The 21,430-nt window shown below is 44.5% G+C and overlaps 1 protein-coding gene across 1 annotated transcript in view; it reads right to left on the bottom strand.

Moving 5' to 3' along the window:
• PDGFD (platelet derived growth factor D) overlaps window positions 1-21,430 on the bottom strand; it is a 143,668-nt gene that overhangs the window by 15,067 nt on the left and 107,171 nt on the right. The window contains exons 4-5 of the mRNA XM_083737124.1: window positions 13,606-13,665; window positions 11,073-11,271 (exon numbers count right to left, since the gene is read on the bottom strand). Of these exons, the coding sequence (XP_083593250.1) occupies window positions 11,073-11,271; window positions 13,606-13,665 (259 nt within the window). The remainder of the gene's footprint in view (window positions 1-11,072; window positions 11,272-13,605; window positions 13,666-21,430) is intronic.

Genomic DNA, 21,430 nt, shown 5'->3' with positions numbered 1-21,430 from the left:
CTGAAGGAATCATGACATTTGTGAACTTCCTAGCAGGCAACGATGGTCCTGAGCCTGCAATTGTTGGTTGGGGAACCAAGGCCTTCCTCCATTCACCGAAAAAGTAAGGTTGGAGGAGGGTTTGCCTGCAAAGGGTGGAATAGGGAGAGAACTAGCCAACAGAGAGAGGGGTTGGGAACCAGTGGCCCTTCAAATGTTGTTGAACCAAAACTTCCATCATCCCATGATGGCTAGAACTGATGGGAGTTGAAATCCAATGGGGACCCTGACCCAATTAGAATTCCTAGATGTGTGGAGATGTGTGTATGTTGTTTGCACTTCATTGGTTCGCTGCAGGAAAAGGCGGGGGGGGGGGAGTACATTTGCCAAATAAAATATGGAACTGCATATTCCCTCTGCAATTGCACTGTGTGTTACTGGCAGCCAGTAAAGAATACAGTATCCCAAGGAATTCTGTTTTTATCCTTAAAAATTAAAAACACACACCAAGTTTCTAGACCATAAGGCTACAAGATAGCCTTAAAGGTATGAAGGCAATTCCTAGTGGATTTTCAGAAACTTGCTCTTTGTGGGGATGTGCATGGGTGGTGGAAGGAAGGAAGCTAAATAGGATTTGCAGCGATCTAGGCATGACATCTGTTCGGGACGCGGGTGGCGCTGTGGGTAAAAGCCTCAGCACCTAGGGCTTGCCGATCGAAAGGTCGGCGGTTCGAATCCCCGCAGCGGAGTGCGCTCCCGCTGCTCGGTCCCAGCGCCTGCTAACCTAGCAGTTCGAAAGCACCCCCAGGTGCAAGTAGATAAATAGGGACCGCTTACCAGCGGGAAGGTAAACGGCGTTTCCGTGTGCGGCTCTGGCTCGCCAGAGCAGCGATGTCACGCTGGCCACGTGACCCGGAAGTGTCTCCGGACAGCGCTGGCCCCTGGCCTCTTAAGTGAGATGGGCGCACAACCCCAGAGTCTGGCAAGACTGGCCCGTACGGGCAGGGGTACCTTTACCTTTACCTTTAGGCATGACATTACATCATGTATCAATCCCCTATGCATATCTCACTAAGAACATTCACCCCTGTTTTCCCCAAAGTGCCAAAATCTCTACAAAGAAGTATGTATTGCTCGAGATCTAACCACAAAATCAATGGGAGTTACCAGTGCACTCAAGCACTGAAAGCAAAGTCACCCTAGTGTACATAGCAAACAGTGAGGAGAATAGAAAGCTATTGATTTCTTCTCCCAAACAGATGAAACTTAGTGCTCTGTTGTTATTTTTCAGAGCTACGGCCTCTCAGGCCTGACCCTTCAAGCTAATCCCACTTAAAAGGAAGAACAGTGCTTTCCAAACAGCTTCCCCCAAGTTTTCCCCCTAAGTGTGGCCATATCTCCTCTCTCCATTGCGGTCACCAAAACACTCCCAATGTCAGCCATCATTGCTATCTGCTTACCCAGATCAAAACAGATTCAGAAGCACCCAGTATCACCACCACCTTGTCTGGATCCAGCACCTATCCACTCAATCTCAAGCACTGGGCTTCAACCCAGAGGAGGGGACCCATAGCCCTCCAGTTTTTGTTGGACTACAACTCCCATCACTTCTGTCCATTGATGATGCTGGCTGGGGCTGATGAGAGTTAGAGCCCAACAACATTTGGAGGGCCATAGGTTTCCCTTCTCTCCCTTTCCCTTCCAGTTTTATTTCTCTCCCATGGAGAAACCTTTGGGGGAACCCAAGTCTTCTCTGAATGATCTCCAAGAAAGCATGGAATTGGAAAATCAGGGCCCATGATTCAATGAGATGAGAGTTTACTCACCAGTCATAGAAACAAAACTGCAGCCGTAGATTCCAAGCAGTGCTGTGGTGTCAAGAAAGCTGTTTTTAAAAGTTTAACTAAAATGAGTTTGCTAAGAGTAAATGACTCATAGAATCATAGAACTGTAGAATTGTGCAGGACCCTGAGGCTCATATACCTGTAGTTCAAACCCCTGCAATGCAGGAATCTCAACTAAAGCATCCATGACACATGGCCATCCAACCTCTGCTTAAAAACCTCCAAGGAAAGAGAGTACACCATCTTCTGAGGGAGTCTGTTCCACTGTCGAACCACTCTTACTTTCAGAAAGTTCTTCCTGAAGCTTAGTCAAAACCTCCTGTCTTGTAACTTGAATCCATTGGCTTGGGTCCTGCTATCGAGTGTGGGAATGTTCAGGGTGGCAGAAGAGGATATATTGTTTATTGCTTATTGGAGTCAATTTGATTCCCTCCCCTTCTTTCTTTTTCCTTTCTCCTCCTGCGATGAGGCTGCATTTTAATGTTTTAATGTTGTATTTTAATCTTGTTTTTAAGTTGTATTCATTCAACTTGTTTTTATTATTGCTTGTTAGCCACCCTGAGCTCGGCCTTGGCTGGGGAGGGCGGGGTATAAATAAAATTTGTTATTATTATTTATTATTAATAATATCCTTCCTGACTTGCACTAGCAAGTTCCTTTACTTGCAGAGTGCATTCCCCTTTACACAGCAGAAAACTTGTTGCAAACTCGTATGAGTTTCTTAAGACAATACACAATTCAATCTGGCTTGTTCAGATTGAAAGGTGCTCTAATATTTTCCTGGGAAGACCCCTTGAATCCCCCCAAAAGAATAAAGACACCACAGTCCTATTCATAAGTAACAAAAAGCAAGTTTACTCACAATCAGGCAGAGCACAGGCTTAAAGTTTCAAACATATACAAACAGGTCTACTCCATAAGGGAGATTTACCTAGTGTCTGCAGGCTAGCAGTCCAGCGGTTCACAGGACAAAAGGAAGATGGAAAAGTGAGAGAGTGGCAGCATGCCTTGTCCTTTTATCAGGTCTGGATAGGTCACGCCCACCCACTAGTCACATGCAAGGAAGGCTGCTCCAGGCCAGGAGGAACAGGAGGTTTCGACTGGCTGGACCAACATCCCCTTGCATGTCCACTCTAGGAAAACAAGGAATGTTGTATTTGACTGCTCCCAGTAGATTACATCCCACATCTAGAGCAAATCACAATGTGTTCTTTTTAGGATACTCCCCCCCCCCTTTGTGCCAGCTGGAAAAGTGTGTGTGTGTTCATGCATGTGCAATGTCCTTCAGTTGGACCGTAAATTCAAGATGAAGTGTCTCTGACACAAAGATTGCTTCTTAAAGTGAAAGTTCAAGAGGGCTGGGATTGTCAGTGGAATTATAACCAGTCACATGAAGCGAGGGCTGTGGCTCATACAAGCTGGCATGCCAATTACCTCAAAAGAGGAAGGTCAAGTAGTCTAAGCACGATGAAATTACTGCTGTCATAAAGGGGTGCATCTCTGCTGAAATCAATGGAATCGAGCCAGTGATGAATCTGCCTTTGCACAACTCTTCTGACAATTTAATTTTTTTTAAAGAAAGGATTTATGCCACAGAGCTGTCTCTGCGTGTGACCTGCAACAGCTTACCTCACAGTAACGGGGTGTGCACATGTGTGTCCTTTTTGCTATTATTATGGGCTGCTTCACACATTGCACACCCACATGAGAAGTACCACCTCTCTGGCTACATAGGTAAAGGTAAAGGTACCCCTGCCCGTACGGGCCAGTCGTGTCCAACTCTAGGGTTGCGTGCTCATCTCGCTCTAGAGGCCGGGAGCCGGCACCGTCCGAGGACACTTCCGGGTCACGTGGCCAGCGTGACGAAGCTGCAGCTGGCGAGCCAGCACCAGCGCAGCACACAGAAATGCCGTTTACCTTCCCGCTAGAAAGCACTTAAGAGTGCACTTAAGAGTGCTTTCAAACTGCTAGGTGGGCAGGAGCTGGGACCGAACGATGGGAGCTCACCCCGCCTCAGGGATTCGAACCGCCGACCATACGATCGGCAAGTCCTAGGCACTGAGGTTTTACCCACAGCGCCACCCGCGTCCCTCTCTGGCTACATACTCGCATGCAAATGTGAGTGAGCAGCTTTCTAGTTTAATTGGTAGTTATTCCACAGCCATAACATTCTTGGATCTAGAGAATGAAATGCTTTGTTTCTCATTTTCTCCCTCTAAACTTTATTCCACAGCTTTTGTACTTTCCTTTGCAGTTTCAAAAAATATGATGGATTTTTTATGTAATGCATATGTGTTTCTCTGGCTGCACCCAGATTGTTGCTTGATAGCTTGAAAAGAGGAATAGAGAAATTCCTGAACTTTCTTTCAAAATGTACAGCTACAGGGGAATGTTGGGTATTGTCTTGGGTGTTCACATGTTACACTGAACACAGGTGCAAGCTGCCTTTACACATGTACAAGTGTGAAAGGATATACACTTGTTGATTTGCAAAGGTCATCTATTGTGTACAGGCCTCTCCCGACTTGCGCATGTTCTACTCGCGCATGACAATGCATATGTGTGACACCAGGAAATAAATCAATCAATAGAAGCATACCAGGAAATGGTGGGAAAGAGCTGTAGAGTCCTCGTGTCTCATGAGGAGACTCTCCCTGGAGCCCTAAGAGGATGTGAGTGCAGGTGGAGGAAGCTCCCAAGAGATCTGAGGTGCAGTGGGACTTTGTCTAGGCTGCTCAGCCTCCCTGCCCAACAGCTGTTGTGTGGGGCAGTTCAGCAGCAGCAGTCACTTTCCCACAGAGTCTCCAGCCTCCAGTCAACACCAGAGCTTCAACTCTAGTTGAAGAGAGAGTTGTGTGAAGAGAGAGCGGGAGAGAGTGTGGGAAATAGGAATTGGAGGCTTTTAAGAGAGTGCGTCCCACTTTGTGAGATTTCCCTTATGTGTGCAGGGGCCTCACATGGCCACTCCTAATAAGTGTGTGGGGGACACACCTGTACACAGGTATACTGTTTCTACACTCGTTGAATGCTACATGTGAATGACTGCAAGAACATAGCTCAACTATTGTTTATACAGGTACACAGACTCTACATTTGTTGAATGCTCCAATTCTTAGTTCATGCATGTGATGCTGTGGTACAACGAACCTGGTTAAGTGGTTCTGCACAGGCTAAATGTGCACCTATGAACTTGCCCCAGAACCCAGTGCAACACAGAGGAGTTGCTCAACAAATATGCTGTAAAGGAACGTGTTTGCCAAAGGAGGAACATTTGAAAACAACAGCCTTGGAGTGATGATTAACCATTGTACAAAGGGGTCTTTTCAGAACCCAGAATGCGCATTTGCCATGAGCGAGCATGTGTGTGATATCTGTATTCAGCAGTCAATGCATTCTGAATTTACTGGCAGATGGCCCAGAACCCTTCAAAGAGGAGAACATGGAGGATTACAGTTATTTACTGGCGTCTCCTTGCAAACTCTAGAGATACGAGATTCCACTGTTCAATTTTTGTTTAAAGTCTTGACAAATACTTTTCATTAATGATAGATGGATGGGATTGGTAAGGACACAGGGAATTCACATGAAATGTGAATGTTCAGTGTGCATTCCATGTACTTTGGAAAGACTCCAAGGTGCAATGTCCCTGTACTTTCACCTTTTTTTGCTCCAGCCCCATAAAAAACCAAATCCGAATGCAGACAGCAACCTCTGTTTAGCTTGTAAACCCATCCTAGCAGGCTGATGTTATTTCAAGAATGTCCCACCTGATTAATTTATCTTCTGCAGCTGTTACCTACTATTGTGTGAGTTTTACATACTATGGCATAACATAATGTACAGAGCAGAAATGTGGCCGTTAAGGCCAAATCAATCCCTGTGAGTACAATCCAGATAACACTTGCATCCTCCTGATTTCATTGGAACTTTAATCACACTTAACTCTCTTTGGTCTGAGTACATCTCTTTGAACATTATGGTTCCTGCATGCGTTTCTCCTCAATTTGCTATTCCATACATGGAGATTCATACTTGAAAGTGTAAAGTGACCCCATTGGGAAGTGGTGCATTGGAGGCGATTCAAAAAGTACCCAGTATGCTTCATATGCTTCATTCACACATGCTTGTTCATCCCTTCCTAATTACAGTGTTTCATGGTGACTTGCCTATGGGAACTTGTCCTACTGGCTGACAGGGGCTAGGCCCATACTCTCCAACATTTCTCTGATGAAAATAGGGACACCCTCTTCCATAATAATTATAATTATTTTATTATTTATACCCCACCCATCTGACTGGGTTGTTCTAGTCACTCTGGGTGGCTTCCAACATATAAAAACCCTCATTAAACATTAAAAAAATTCCCTATACAGGACTGCCTTCACATGTATTCTAAAGATTGTACAGGGGTACCTCTGGTTACGAATGCTTCTGGTTACGAATGCCAATAACCCGGAAGTAGCTGCTCCTGGTTGCGAACTTTGCCCCAGGATGTGAAAGGAAATCACGCACCACCAGCAGGGGTTGGCCCCATTAGCAAAAGCGCACCTCCGGTTAAGAACAGTTTCAGGTTAAGAACGGACCTCCAGAACGAATTAAATTCTTAGCCCAAGGTACCACTGTATAGTAACTTATATCCTTGGCTTGGGGGGGGGGGTCACATAACTCCATACTCTCCAATACTTCTCCAATGAAAATAGGGACATTCTAAGGAGAAGTGGGACATTCCGGGATCAAATCAGAAACCGGGACAGCTTCTATAAATCCCTGGAAAACAGGGACACTTGAAGGGTGTTACAGACGCTTCAGGTTACAGACTCCGCTAACCAAGAAATAGTACCTTGGGTTAAGAACTTTGCTTTAGGATGAGAACAGAAATCGTGTGGGGGCAGCAGGAGGCCCCATTAGCTAAAGTGGTAACTCAGGTTAAGAAAAGTGTCAGGTTAAGAACGGACCTCCAGAACGAACTAAGTTCTTAACCCAAGGTACCACTGTAGACCAATGGTGGTCAAGTATCTACTGTCTTCAGAAACATTTAAAGCAAAATGGAGACAGCAGAGTGTCTTGATCACTTCAGGAGCATCACTTTTCCTTCCTGGAAGGAGAAGCATGGTGTGGAGTTGGTGTTCTCTTTTCTAACAGGTGAAAGCCTCCCAGAGACACTTTATGATCCATACATGTCTGAGACTCCCTCAGGGCCAATCACAGACCACATTAAAGACATTACTGGCCATGAGGGCTATGCTCTACTTCCACTGTCAGAGACATCATGCCTCATCATGCCTGGGAATCGCAGGTGAGTGGGGTGCTGTTTCACTCATGTCTTGCTTGGGTGTCCTGCAGGCATCAGGCCAGCCACTGTGAGAACAGGTTGCTGGATGGGATGGGCCATTGTTTACACAGAGTCTATGCAGGTAGGTTCCTACACAAGCATGATATCCAATACATATATGTCAGGCAACAGCAGGCCAATGTGGTCACAAAGCTATAGCACATCCATGAACTGAATGTCTCCAAAAGACTTTTGTCAAGATCAGAGTCGTTTGGTGAACACAAAACAAAATACAGGATAACAAGGGGTTGTTGTTGTTGTGTAGTCGTTTAGTCGTGTCCGACTCTTCGTGGCCCTATGGACCAGAGCACGCCAGGCACTCCTGTCTTCTGCTGCCTCCCACAATTTGGTCAAACTCATGTCAGTAGCTTCAAGAACACTGTCCAACCATCTCGTCCTCTGTCGTCCCCTTCTCCTTGTGCCCTCCATCTTTCCCAACATCAGGGTCTTTTCCAGGGAGTCTTCTCTTCTCATGAGGTGGCCAAAGTATTGGAGCCTCAGCTTCACGATCTGTCCTTCCAGTGAGCACTCAGGGCTGATTTCCCTAAGAATGGATAGGTTTGATCTTCTTGCAGTCCATGGGACTCTCAAGAGTCTCCTCCAGCACCAGAATTCAAAAGCATCAATTCTTCGGCAATCAGCCTTCTTTATGGTCCAGCTCTCACTTCCATACATCACTACTGGGAAAACCATAGCTTTAACCATACAGACCTTTGTTGGCAAATAACAAGGGGGTACCTGCATGAAAATGCTGCAATCTTGAATTCAGGTTCCCAACAACTCTACTTCTCTTTTCCCTGGTTTTCTGACCCCACAGACTTCATTGACTTATTTTTTTCTTTTAGTTTGTTTTTAAAAATCAACTGCTCAGGGAGCTTCTCTATTGAGCCATAGGGAAATTTGATAAATTAGTGAGTGATTCCCAACCGATGCACTTCTTGCATCTGGATGCTACTTAAGAAGAAGGGAAGCGGGTGCATGATACAGAATCCTGCATTTCATTCAATTACAATTAAAATGCTTAACCACCCGGTCTACATAATGAAAATTGGTGAGATGTTGGCAGCCCATAAAAACCACCTGCTCTGACAGGTGCTGACGCCAGATGTTCTTCTAAGTGCAATGGATCAAAATGATTATCCCAGTCCTTAATATACAGTGGGACAGTTGACATGGAAGCAGAGGGCAAGAAGAAGGGGAGTTACTACTGGTAATTAAGGACACCTGTGGCTTATATAAAACAACTGGCTTTAAAGTTCAGCCAAAAAACATTTGTCCTCTGGAGAAATGATTATAGGTGTCCAGATTGTGTTTGGTGAGTTGTTCATAGAATTGTAGAGTTGGAAGGGGACCAGGCCACCTGGTGGTGGCTATCGTTACATCTAATGGAAACAAATTCCATAATTTAAGTATGTGCTGTGTGAAGTACTTTCTTTTGTCTGTCCTGGACCTTCCAGCATTCAGCTTCATAGTACAACCCTGAATTCTAGTATTATGGGAAAGATACATTGACAGTGCAATCCTTAGTGACTTGTGGAGTGAAATGGTGGCCAATAATCCAGAGTCAGAGAAGGAGTGAAGTGGGTGGTAGATGATCTGTCAGACTTTGGGGGACTCGGCTTCCTCCCCCCCCTTGGCCGTAGATAAGCAGGACAAAGCGAAAAGAGTTACTTACCATTTAAGGTAAAGGGACCCCTGACAGTTAGGTCCGGCCGCGGACAACTCTGGGGTTGCGGCACTCATCTCGCTTTACTGGCTGAGGGAGACGGCATACAGCTTCCGGGTCATGTGGCCAGCATGACTAAGCCGCTTCTGGCAAACCAGAGCAGTGCCCGGAAACACCGTTTACCTTCCTGCTGGAGCGGTACCTATTATCTACTTGCGTGCTCTGGTCCGTGGGGTGATGAAGAGTTGGACACAACTAAATGACTAAACAACTACAAATCTATCATCTACTTGCACTTTGATGTGCTTTCGAACTGCTAGGTGGGCAGGAGCAGGGACCGAGCAACGGGAGCTCACTCCGTCGCGGGGATTTGAACCGCCAACCTTTGGATCAGCAAGCCCTAGGCTCAGTGGTTTAAATCACAGCGCCACCCACTTAAAGAGTCTTAAATTACCACAGTAGCCATTCTTGGAATGGAGGTGTTCCCAGTTAAGGTTTCCACCCACTCCCCCCCATGCCTTGCAACCTGATCTTACAACCACAGTGCTTTTAGTGTAGCCATCATATCTGCTGTACGTGACCTTGGGCTTACAGACTGGACACTTTTCAGCAAGAGAGAGTCAGTTAGCTCTCTCTCTTCCAGTTCTTCTCCACTTTGCTGTTCACTCCCCAGTTCATCCCAACTTTTGTCTTCAGAACTATGCCCCTCTGCAAACCACTGTTCCAAATCTATACTGCTTCTTCTGCTCCTGGGCAGCTTCAGGATCCTGGTCAGCAGCAGAGGGAGGCTCCCACAATTCCTCATCAGAGCAGTACTCCTCTGCCTGGTCTCTGGCGTGATCCCTTGAGGAGTTCCAATAGTAGTGTGGAACACTCAAAGGCCTCTGATTCACTCACCCATTTTTATACTAAGTGTGAGAATCACTGCATTCGATGTGGGGTGTCATGAGAATTCATGCACAGTGGGGCCATTCAGAAATGCAAGTTATCTCTTCATATTGCACCCATCATGGGAAAACCAAGTACATCTGAACCTGGCTGGCTCAAAGCAGAGATCTCAAAGTGTCAGAACCAGTGGTGTAGCATTGGGGGTGAGGTGGGGCAGAGGGGTCATTCCCCCTGGTGCAAAATTGTTAAGGGTGCAAAATTTCAACCCCGGTACTGCCTCAATACAGTTGCGTGCTTCTGTTGCTGGGCTCCATTGAAAACGGTTTCTCCACAAGAACCAGAAAGTGACCTCTCCAGAGAACAGAACGGCTTTTCTTATCTCTTACATCCTGCTAATTTTGCCATTAATTTTAATTATTTTTCCTGAAAAGCTGCTGCAACAGTACAATACAGTTCAGTGCCAAGAAAGCCTGAATCCCATTAAACCTCCCCAGAATGCATTAATGTGCAGTAAAAATGCTGTCTGGTGCTTTCGTTGCTGTTAACTGTTACCCAGGTTAACACAACACAGCAATGAAGTCAATGTAATAATTCCCCCTATAGGAGAATCTCTCAGCTGTTTGCCAAGGATGTTCTCTTGTCAAAGTGTATTCTCTGATGAACTGGATTCTCAAGTTGTGACTGAACTCTGCATACCAATTTAAACTGCCATTTCCTAATCTGTTCCTCCTCACACTTCTCTCTCAGATGTGAAGATGAGAGGTCTTGGATCTATCCTCTGAAAACTAAGGAACAAGCATAGCAATCTTTGTCTTCTCTAGATTAGCCATCTTAGACCTCGAAATCTTTCCTATCCAAGTTATGTACTTCCTGTATAAAACAACTTCATTACTTTCTTACTCTAAAAGGATCTTTGAGTGCACAATTGCAATGGGTAAAAGCTAGTAAAGGTAAAGGGAGCCCTGACCATTAGGTCCAGTCATGACCGACTCTGGGGTTGCGCTGCTCATCTCGCTCTATAGGCTGAGGGAGCCGGCGTACAGCTTCTGGGTCAAGTGGCCCGCATGACTAAGCCGCTTCTGGCAAACCAGAGCAGCACACGGAAATGCCGTTTAGATTCCCGCGGGAACGGTACCTATTTATCTAATTTCACTTTGACACACTTTCAAAGTGCTAGGTTGGCAGGAGCAGGGACCGAGCAACGGGAGCTCACCCCGTCGTGGGGATTCGAACCGTGACCTTCTGATCGGCAAGTCCTAGGCTCTGTGGTTTAACCCACAGTGCCACACTGGTAAAGGCTACCCACTAGCAAAATTCACAAACCGCACTCTGCACACCAAAGTTTCAACAGGTTTCTTCCTACCTTTCGATTTCCTTTCATAGAAACTTCTGCCTCGATGTGGGGCAGTGTCTGTGTACAGACTTTCGAGATCTTCTTGCCACGTGTCTGGGTTAAAGTGCTTGAGGAGTTCCTCCACGGTGTCAAATCCAGCAACGGTTTGATCCAGAGCTTCTGCCGTAAGAGTAGGGTCGGTCACTGACGGAGAGTGATAGGAAACGCCCTAAGAGTGACATACAGTGCGGTGTACTGTGAAAAACGCAGGTAGAAAGTGACAAACATCTCAAATAAAACTTTTCCCCAGATCTGGTTCATAGAATGTATTCATACAGGGCTAATATTGTGCATTGCAAAAAACAACGGTGATGAAGAGTCGGACACAACTAAATGACTAAACAACTACAAATCTATCATCTATCTATCTATCATCTATCTATATCTATCTATCTATCTATCATCTATCTATCTATCTATCTATCTATCTATCTATCTATCTATCTATCATCTATCTATCTATCTATCATCTATCTATCTATCTATCATCATCTATCATCTATCTATCTATCATCTATCATCTATCAATCATCTATCATCTATCATCTATCATCTATCTATCATCTATCTATCTATCTATCTATCTATCTATCTATCTATCTAGCTATCATCTATCTAGCTGTCACCTGTCTATCATATGTTTATCTATGGTTGGCATCCGTCTATTTCGGGAGACAGTGGAGGAATGCACCTTTGGGGGTGAAGTCAAACCATTGGAGTTACAGCTCCTGCTGTGGCTGTAGAGACCAATATAGGAGAGACATGTTTGTTGCAGCCAAAGCAGATGAAGGCATCCGGTTGTGCTGCTGCAGAGGCACCATGGCATTTCTTCTCTCTGCACTCCTCCCAGTGGCCATTACTTTTCTGATCACTGCTGTGGATACCATGACCTGACTATCTGTCTCTAGGCATATATATATGATCATGGTTAACCAGCTGACTGTGTTTGCATGTGTTATTTCAGTAGTGCCATTGGTGTGTGCATGGCACTTTACAAAGTAAAAGAGGATAAGTCCCTGCCCAACATTTGACCAGAGATAAAGGGCAGGAAATGAACACTGGGGTAAACTGAAGACTACTTTGACTATTTCAACTGCACACAGTTAGGTCTGGTTATAGTGGGGTGTGGGAATGAAATGGTTGTACCAAAGTCTTCATGGAAAAAATGAGTTTTGAAGAGGGATTTGAAGTAAGCGAGAGATCTCTCCAGGGTTTCAGACAGGGGACTGAAGTAGAGTTGATGGGGGATTGAACCTGAGACCTTCTGCTTGCAAAGCAGATGCTCAGCAACTGAGCCATGGACCTTCATACAATGCTGCTTTTCTTTTATATAAAACTTTTACCTTTGAAAGGATAGATCCCCCCACCCCCATTTCAATTAAAAAGGTAAAGAGACCCCTGACCATTAGGTCCAGTTGTGGCCAACTCTGGGGTTGGGGCGCTCATCTCATTTTATTGGCCAAGGGAGCCGGCATCCAGCTTCCGGGTCATGGGGCCAGCATGGCTAAGCCGCTTTCTGGTGAACCAGAGCAACGCATGGAAACGCCATTTACCTTCCCGTCAGAGTGGTACCTATTTATCTACTTGCACTTTGACGTGCTTTCAAACTGCTAGGTAGGCAGGAGCAGGGACCGAGCAACGGGAGCTCACCCTGTCGCAGGGATTCGAACCGCTGACCTTCTGATCGGCAAGTCCTAGGCTCTGTGGTTTAACCCACAGCGCCACCCGCGTCCCTCCCATTTCAATTACTATGCAGCAAAATGAAAGCTCAGCTCTACTGAAAGAGAAGGGTAAGTCAAGAGAACAATCACACATCCTAAGATAACCTGCTGGCCCTGGCAGATGCATAAGAAAAGCAAATGAATAAATGGCAGCCTAACAAACTTGAGCTTGTTCTGCAAACAGGGAATTACCAGTTTCAGGAGAAAAAGCTTTTTGCCAAGCGTATTGTGACTCGAGCGTTGCATCCAGAGAAGAAGACAAAGGAGAACTGTTTTAATGGGACAAGGTTAAGACTTGCCAGGCTATTGACCTCACTGTTGCTATTCAGCAACTTTCAATAGGTTGCTCCTCAGTAGCAAACATTGGCAGCTCCCTTCTAATGAGTGCCAAGCCATTGTGTGATGTTCTTATTCTCCAGAGAGATAACAACTAATTCCGAATGAACTTGCACATGTCCATCGGTATGTATCTAGCAAAGAGATTTAGCCAAGTTTTAAAAAGGTACAGACAACCCTCCAGAGAGGCATATGTTACTGCATAGGTAAATAGCTTGGTGTTGGTTTTTTTTTTTTAATTAATGCATATATAAATTTTGCTAAATAAAATCAGTTATTCAGATTTTCCAATGTGTCTTTATATGGTGGTGATACATGAGGGAGAGAAAATGAAAACATGATCATTCCATGGGCTTCCATGTCCAGGGGACACATACAAATAAATAAATAAATAATGGGGAAAAAATCTGAATTTCTCTAAAATGCACATTTCACATTTTACTTACCAAGACGGGGCTTGTGACCGATTCCCAGTTGGTTTCAGCTGCAGCAGGCTGGAGATCATCCTGAAGATCAAACAGAAAAATAAAGGATGGGGAGGGGCAGATATTAGAGTCACAACATTATTGTACATGTCTTTTTATAAAAATATATATACAAAGGATGAACTATATGGTCGCTGGGCATTTCAATTCGTAACACAAGATTTTGCTCCGTTCTTTTCCAATGCTCAAAGCAGCGGGTTGCATCTAATACAGTGCAAATTAAAGTCACGTAGTGGTATACTTGTTCCACTTGTGAAATGTTTCGCACCAGCAGAACGTTGCTGCATGAGAGAACGCATAGGCAGGTTGCACAACCAGTTTCCACTAGTGCAACTGCTGCATAGGATTCCTCTGTTGTTTAGCATTAAACGTCACCTGTCTTCTAGCACAAGAGCCCTTGCTCTTTGTGGCCAAATATTTGTCTAGTGGACAAAGGTTGTTGGATCCAGCCTAATAAAACAATTTCTGCAGATCTGCAATCGATATTCCATAGATGATTGGGTTATACCTTGGAGAAATTATTTGTAAACAAAAATGTCTACAGTAGGTGCCTAAACATCATGAAGCACCTTTTTTTAAAATTTCAGTTGGTAATTTTCACTGTCAGTCTTCCTGCCTCCCATTCCCAGAGGGAGTTAGCCACCACTGCATTTAAATATATGTGTGTTTTTTAAAAAAATTTCTTGAATTTTACAATTTAATATTCAACCACATGACACAATATAACATTTATCATATAACCCCACCTCCTCATGACTTCCATCAACGTCCCCTTCTGGTTCTTAAAATATTTACTCCTTCTGCTTAATTGTTGTCTTATTTTTATGATCTTACATCTAAATGCTCTTATTTTCTTATCAATTTTACACCAAATTTTCTTTCATAGTTACCTCTTACACTCAATGACATTTCATATTATTGTTTCTTAACCTTTGAACTTGTTTTCTTAGTTGTAAATGTTTAATCAAACCCAGCTAGTGAGTCCATTTCTTTACAGTATTTCTGTATGTAGAACATAAAGAGTTCCCAGTCTTTTTTAAAATCTTCGTTGTCATTGTTTCTGAGTCTTCCTGTAAGGTAAATATAAAGGGACCCCTGACTGTTGAGTCCAGTTGCGAATGACTCTGGGGTTGCGGCACTCATCTTGCTTTACAGGCCGAGGGAGCTGGCGTTTGTCCGCAGACAGTTTTCCAGGTCATGTGGCCAGCATGACTAAGACACTTCTGGCGCAATGGGACACCGACACCAGAGCAGCTCACAGAAACACTGTTTAGCTTCCTATCAGAGTGGTACCTATTAATCTACTTGCACTTTTGGTGTGCTTTCAAACTGCTAGGTTGGCAGGAGCTGGGACTGAGCAACAGGAGTTCACCCTGTTGCGGGGATTCGAACTGTCAACCTTTTGATCGGGAAGCCCAAAGGCTCAGTGGTTTAGACCACAGCGCCACCTGCATCCCTGATACTTCCTGTAAGTTTCACCATTTCTGCATATTCCATAAGTTTGGCTTGCCATTCTTCTTTCATTGGTATCTTGTCGTCTTTACATTTTTGGGCTAGGAGAGGCAGCTAAATGTATATTTTTAAACACATTTTCAACAACAAAACTCATTTCTGAATGCATATTCTCTCAGCATGGCCTTTTCTAAAAGGATCCACTCTCAAAGCGCATATATTATTATATAACATAGAATAGCATCAGAACATCCTGCAAACAGAAAAGCTAGTGGATAACTAAATTCCAGTTAGCTGGAGGTTGGGAATCAGGTCACTTCATTTTGGAATCTAATCAAATTCCTCACCGATCCCTATAAGAAACCATCTTTTGGAATGGAGGAAAATGCGAAAAGTAGTTTGCAGAACAGCATCTTAAAAAGTAGAGTCACCTTGCCAACAAAGGTCCGTATAGTAAAAGCTATGGTTTTCCCAGTGGTGATGTATGGAAGTGAGAGCTGGACCATAAAGAAGGCTGATCACCGAAGAATTGATGTTTTTGAATTATGGTGCTGGAGGAGACTCTTGAGAGTCCCATGGACTGCAAGAAGAACAAACCTATCCATTCTTAAGGAAATCAGCCCCGAGTGCTCACTGGAAGGACAGATTGTGAAGCTGAGCCTCCAATACTTTGGCCACCTCATGAGAAGAGAAGACTCCCTGGAAAAGACCCTGATGTTGGGAAAGTTGGAGGGCACAAGGAGAAGGGAGGGCACAGAGGATGAGATGGTTGGACAGTGTTCTCAAAGCTACCAGCATGAGTTTGACCAAACTGCGGGAGGCAGTGGAAGACAGGAGTGCCTGGCGTGCTCTGGTCCATGGGGTCATGAAGAGTCGGACACTACTAAAAGACTAAACAACAACAACAAAGTTTGCAGAATGGCACGAGGGGACTTGTGGCTCAGGTGTAACCTTTGAAAATCAATGAGTTCCTCTCCCTCTCAAGACACAATGCCTGAGCTGAGCCTTAAATAACCAGGAGCCACAGAGAAAGAGAGAGGATGTGTGGCTGCCTGCCACAATACATCTCTAGCTATAATTCCATTATTGGTGATGACTACGTTAATAACAGGGCACAATGATGTAGTGGGTGCCTCCTGATCCATTCTGACATAGTCACTTGTTATAATTGGGGAGAGAGTATGATAGTCCAAACGCTGTCAAAGAAACATGAAGGTTTTCAGCTGTAATTACAGTCAAGGTCAGTCTGAGCCTGGTTTGTCTATTTATGAAAAGTGAAAGGTGCAAAATGGCTTTAAGTAGAAGGCGAGTTTGGTCTGCACCTCTCTCGTTCCTTGCTATTATGTTAGCAGGAGAAGGATGTCCAAATGCGTGGCTTGAGGACGATTCGAACTATGGGAAGGCAGTGTAATTTATGATGGCTTAAATGAAGTTGGCATAATGTACACCACATCCAAACTTATTCAGGAACAGAGATGCTGCTGCCCGAGACTGGCAGAGGGAAAGCAAGCTTTTCAAAATAGAGTTTTGAAAAGTCACTGCTTTTACTGGTGGAAGTTCCACCTGGTTGCCATGTCACGTGACTGATCTGAACAGAGGGAGTGCTCTGTGAGTACCCCTGCTACTCCCTGCCACTGCCCCAGAATATCTTTTTCAGGACTTAAGGCAACCAGGGGCGGAGGAAGGGGGTGCGGTGGGGGCAGTCCGCCCTGGGGGTCACCACTGGGGGGTGTGACAAAATGCCAGGTGGCACTCACCGTGGGGCCTGCAGCGCGCCCAAGCCATGCGTCTCTCCTGGGAGTGACACAATGGTTTGGGCACCCGCAGGCTCCACGCTGCCCCAAATGGTCCGCCCTCCGCCTCCCCCTCAGCTGTAGGGCGGCTGAGTGGGAGGAGGCAGGCAGAATCCTCGGAGGTCCCGCAGAGTGTCCTGTCCCGGCTCACCCCCCCCACGGGTGGCTTGCCCCACCCCCTGTGGGCAGCTGGCCCTGCTCCTGGGCCCAGGGCACACATGCCGCTCCAGGTGCCCAATCGGCTTGCTCCGCTGCTGAAGGCAACATAAGATCTGCTGGTCTCAGCTGAGCCCCAGATGAGCCATGATGAGAGAGTTGTGCCAGGGTATCTCTGGCTCAGTCAGAAGGTGTGGCTTGCACCTGCATAGCCCAGCCGCACCAGCAATTCATGGAATTGTAGAGTTGGATGGGGCTGTCAGGAGCTTTTCCTACTCTCGAGTAGGACCCTGGTAGAGACACATGCCGAACTGGCATGATCTCTCCCGCCCAGTCGTTCATTCGGGTGATTCAAAAGCTTTCTTCAGCCCAAACATCACAGCGACCGATGCCAACAGACATTGGAACACTCAGGGATCAGCAGAGTCTTCACAGCTTTGCATGACAGACCTCAGCAACTCAGCATTTTGGCTAATCTACTTTATTTACATATAAAACACACATGGAGCACTGCAACATGGTTCCCTCTCTCTCTAGCATCAGACAGCAAGGAGAAAGAACAAAGGACAGTCCCACTTCACATAACACAATAACACAAACATCCTGTCTCCGTCACTTCCCACTCTGTGGAGTCAAAACATACACCGTCATGTGACAGACAACAATCCCATGACTGCAATCACAGAGCAGGAATTCTAACAGGGGTCACAAGGGTCAACTAGCCCAACTCCCTGCAATGCAGGAATCTTTTGGTGATCGAACTCATGACCCATGACCCTGAGATTCAGAGTCTCGTGCTTTACTGAGCCAGAGACCTATTGGATCCTTATTTAGCCAGGTAGATCTTGGGCTTGGATTGCTTCCTTATTTATGAAACTGTGCAGTGGGTAAACAAGGAAGAATTATTAACTTTCCTTTAAAATAAAAATAAAAGGGAGTAGTTAGCATCTACTGTAATGGGTAGGTTTCAAGTTTAAGACAGGTAGGGTCACAGAGAAGGATGGGGGAGAAACCTGATTCTGTTTGCATTTAAAGGCGAACCTACTAAATGTGCACTTTCTGAAATGATGCATGAAGCAAAACGCAGCCACCCTTTTCAATTCACATTTACCCAATTTTTTAAGTCCAGCTTTTCAACCAAACAATGCTTGGAAATGTGAGGGTAAATGGTACATGAAAATGAACTTAATCATGAAAAGAACACACAAAACGTGTTGTATTGAGGGGAAAGTGCTCACTAAAACATATGCATTAGTCAAAAACCGAATGAAATGTGTTGATTAGGACACAGCTGCACTAAAATGTTGATGAATTTCCTTAAGTTCTTAAAAAATAAAAAATAACGCAAAATGCTATAGAAATGTGGAGAACTCAATTCATGACTGCAAAAATAGGGAACTTAGAGAACAGAAACTGATGGAGTTTTCCATCCCTATTCTTAGGTGACTGGTAGGGGAAATCGTGACAGTTTCCCCAATCTTAAATTCAGATCTTCACATTAGCTTGCATTTATTTTAATTTTAAAAACTGACTTTCTCCTAAGATACACATTTTGAATGCAATTTTGACTCTTTTACACATTTTTGTAAAGCTAATTCCCCCAACGATATGCATTTTTTTTTGCATCTTATTCTTTTACTAACTTATGCAGTTTTAGGCAGACTTTACCCTGCTACATGCGTATATATTTTTGTACACATTGCCTGTGTAATGGGCTCCATGGCAAAATTCAGAGGAGCGCAAATTTCATAGGATGGCTATGTTTTGGTCCACAAATTGCAAATTACTTAAGGTTTAAATGTGAACTAAATTGCATCCCTCCCCATATGCACAGAGGGTGTAGTTCTGCCCTTTGATTCACCCTTTTCCCTTGGCTCTGAGAATTGCACCTTATTCCCAGTGCAAAATCCAGTGCCCTTGGGAGAGCTTTGGTTAACTTCTGCCATGCTGACTGGCAGATTTCAGCATGAGCCTCGTTGGTAATACAAGAAAATGCCTTGAGTGAAATTGCAAAAAAAAAAAGGAAAAGGAAAAAAAGAGAGCAGTGGATGCTTCAGTAGTCTCTCCTGACTACAGCAGAGCAGAAAAACAGCCCTTCATAATTTACGGGAGGTTAATAACTGAAGGGTGGGTGAAGCAATGTGGTCATTCCCACATCCTTCCTCCCTTGACATTGAGGGGTGACATTTTGAAGCTCACCTGTAAATAAGGGCTGTGCATGCCCTGTTGTGGTTGTTTAAAGGGGGGGGAGTGTTTCTCAAGCAATATAACGTGACCTTTCCAGTACAGTGGTACCTCGGGTTACATACGCTTCAGGTTACAGACTCTGCTAACCCAGATATATTACCTTGGGTTAAGAACTTTGCTTCAGGATGAGAACAGAAATCGTGCAGCGGTGGTGGGAGGCCACATTAGCTAAAGTGGTGCTCCAGGTTAAGAACAGTTTCAGGTTAAGAACAGACCTCCGGAATGAATTAAGTACTTAACCTGAGGTATCACTGTAGTCTGCTAATATTGGGGACTGAGATAGAGAAGTGTTTACCCGGAGAGTTAAATTTATTTCTGTATTACATAGCAATGCGTTGTAGTCACCTAAGTCTTACTCAGAGTAGACCCAATGAAATCAATGAACCTAAGCTTGTCATGCCCATTAACTTCAATGTATCTAGTCTGTGTAGGACAAGCATTGAATACCACCCGCAGTTTATACAAATACAAAGCATTCCTCATGTTGCCCCAGATACTGTTGAAGCTGGTTAAATCCTATGTGGCAGGATATCTTCTTTTTCTTCTCCTGGAAAATATATGCATGTATTTTTTTACAGCGCAATCCTACATGCATTTACTCAGAAGTAGTCCCCATTGATTTAAGTAGCGCTTAAGCTGTTGATTTTGACTTCCCTTCATTTTTTAGTTTTTCCTATTGTAAGTTCAGTTATCTATGTTTCCACGCCAGTTTGCAATTTAAATGTGATTTTTCTCATAATATAAACATTTGTATGCATTTCTGTCCGGTATACACATATTTGCAATTCGTTGTTGTTGTTGTTGTTGATTGGTAATATATGCTTTTAAATTTACACCTAGGTAAAGGGACCCCTGACCGTTAGGTCCAGTCGTGGACGACTCTGGGGATGCGGCGCTCATCTCGCTTTATTGGCCAAGGGAGCCGGCATACAGCTTCCGGGTCATGTGGCCAGCATGACTAAGCTGCTTCTGGCGAACCAGAGCAGCGCACGGAAACGCCGTTTACTTTCCTGCCAGAGCGGTACCTATTTATCTACTAGCACTTTGACGTGCTTTCGAACTGCTAGGTTGGCAGGAATTTACACCTACCCTAGTATAAACTTGGTTTGTATATTGTTTCAGAAAGTGTGCGTTGAACAAGGTTGCCTTTAGAAGCAAGATGAATTAAATTGCTCCCCTACCCCTATGCAGGGCTGTTCCCAGGCCACACACCCTTTTCAGCCACACCTTCTCTTCCAATATCACGACCCCCTACTTCACATTTTCCTTGAGTGTCCATGAATGCTGATAGGTGATTTTTGCTTGACTGGATGTGAGTATGTCTAGAAACTAGCCTATTCTACGAAGGCTAAATTAACATTTGTTGCTCCTCCTGTGTTTGCTTCTGGCCTCACTCATCACCAGCATGTGACTCTAGGAGGTTTGCCCAGCAAGAAGTTCCTCACCCTGGCCTAGTTATTTTACTGCACCTTTCACACAATTATCCAAAGAGATGAATATTCGAAGCGTGTTCCACAAATGACTGGATGAGGATATTGGATATGTGCTCCCTATAGGGACAGTGTTTTTGCCAATGCTTGGTGATTACTTGCTGCAAAGTTCCCTTTGTCTTATTGATCTTATATGATGGTTCATCGACATTTTAAAAGCTCCGTCTCTGTGGGCCCCACTTAATTTTGCAGGAAACTTATGACAGAAATGTGGATAATATTTTACAGATGCAGCAAAGGGCTAAGCAATTCACTCCCTTCCTGGAAAACAATGCATCTATTAAAGGGTGGTTGGGTACATATATTTTCAAATGAAAACATAAAAGCAAGAACTGCTTGTAGACTTCCTAAAAATTTAACAACAATGGGAAATAACAAGAGATGCCCCCTCCTCCAGTCTCCAAAGTTTAGAAGGATGATCTTCTGCCAAGTTTCTTTGCTTACTGATGGGCTCGAAAGATGCTGATTTTCTGTAAACAGTAGGAAATAATACTGCCTATTTGGATTGTGTTCAGCTGACTTCAGCCAGATGGTTAGAAGAGGTGTGTGGAAGTGTGTGTTTTTATGTGTGTCTGTGTGTGAAAGAGTGGCATCTCCTTATTCCAATTTAATTTGCAACATCTGTGTCTTGCTTTTTGTTTTTGTTTT

This window comes from Podarcis gaigeae (genome assembly GCF_964106915.1).
Source record: "Podarcis gaigeae genome assembly, chromosome: 4".
NCBI classification, from domain to species: Eukaryota; Metazoa; Chordata; class Lepidosauria; order Squamata; family Lacertidae; genus Podarcis; species Podarcis gaigeae.
This window is presented reverse-complemented; position numbering and strand designations above follow the sequence as displayed.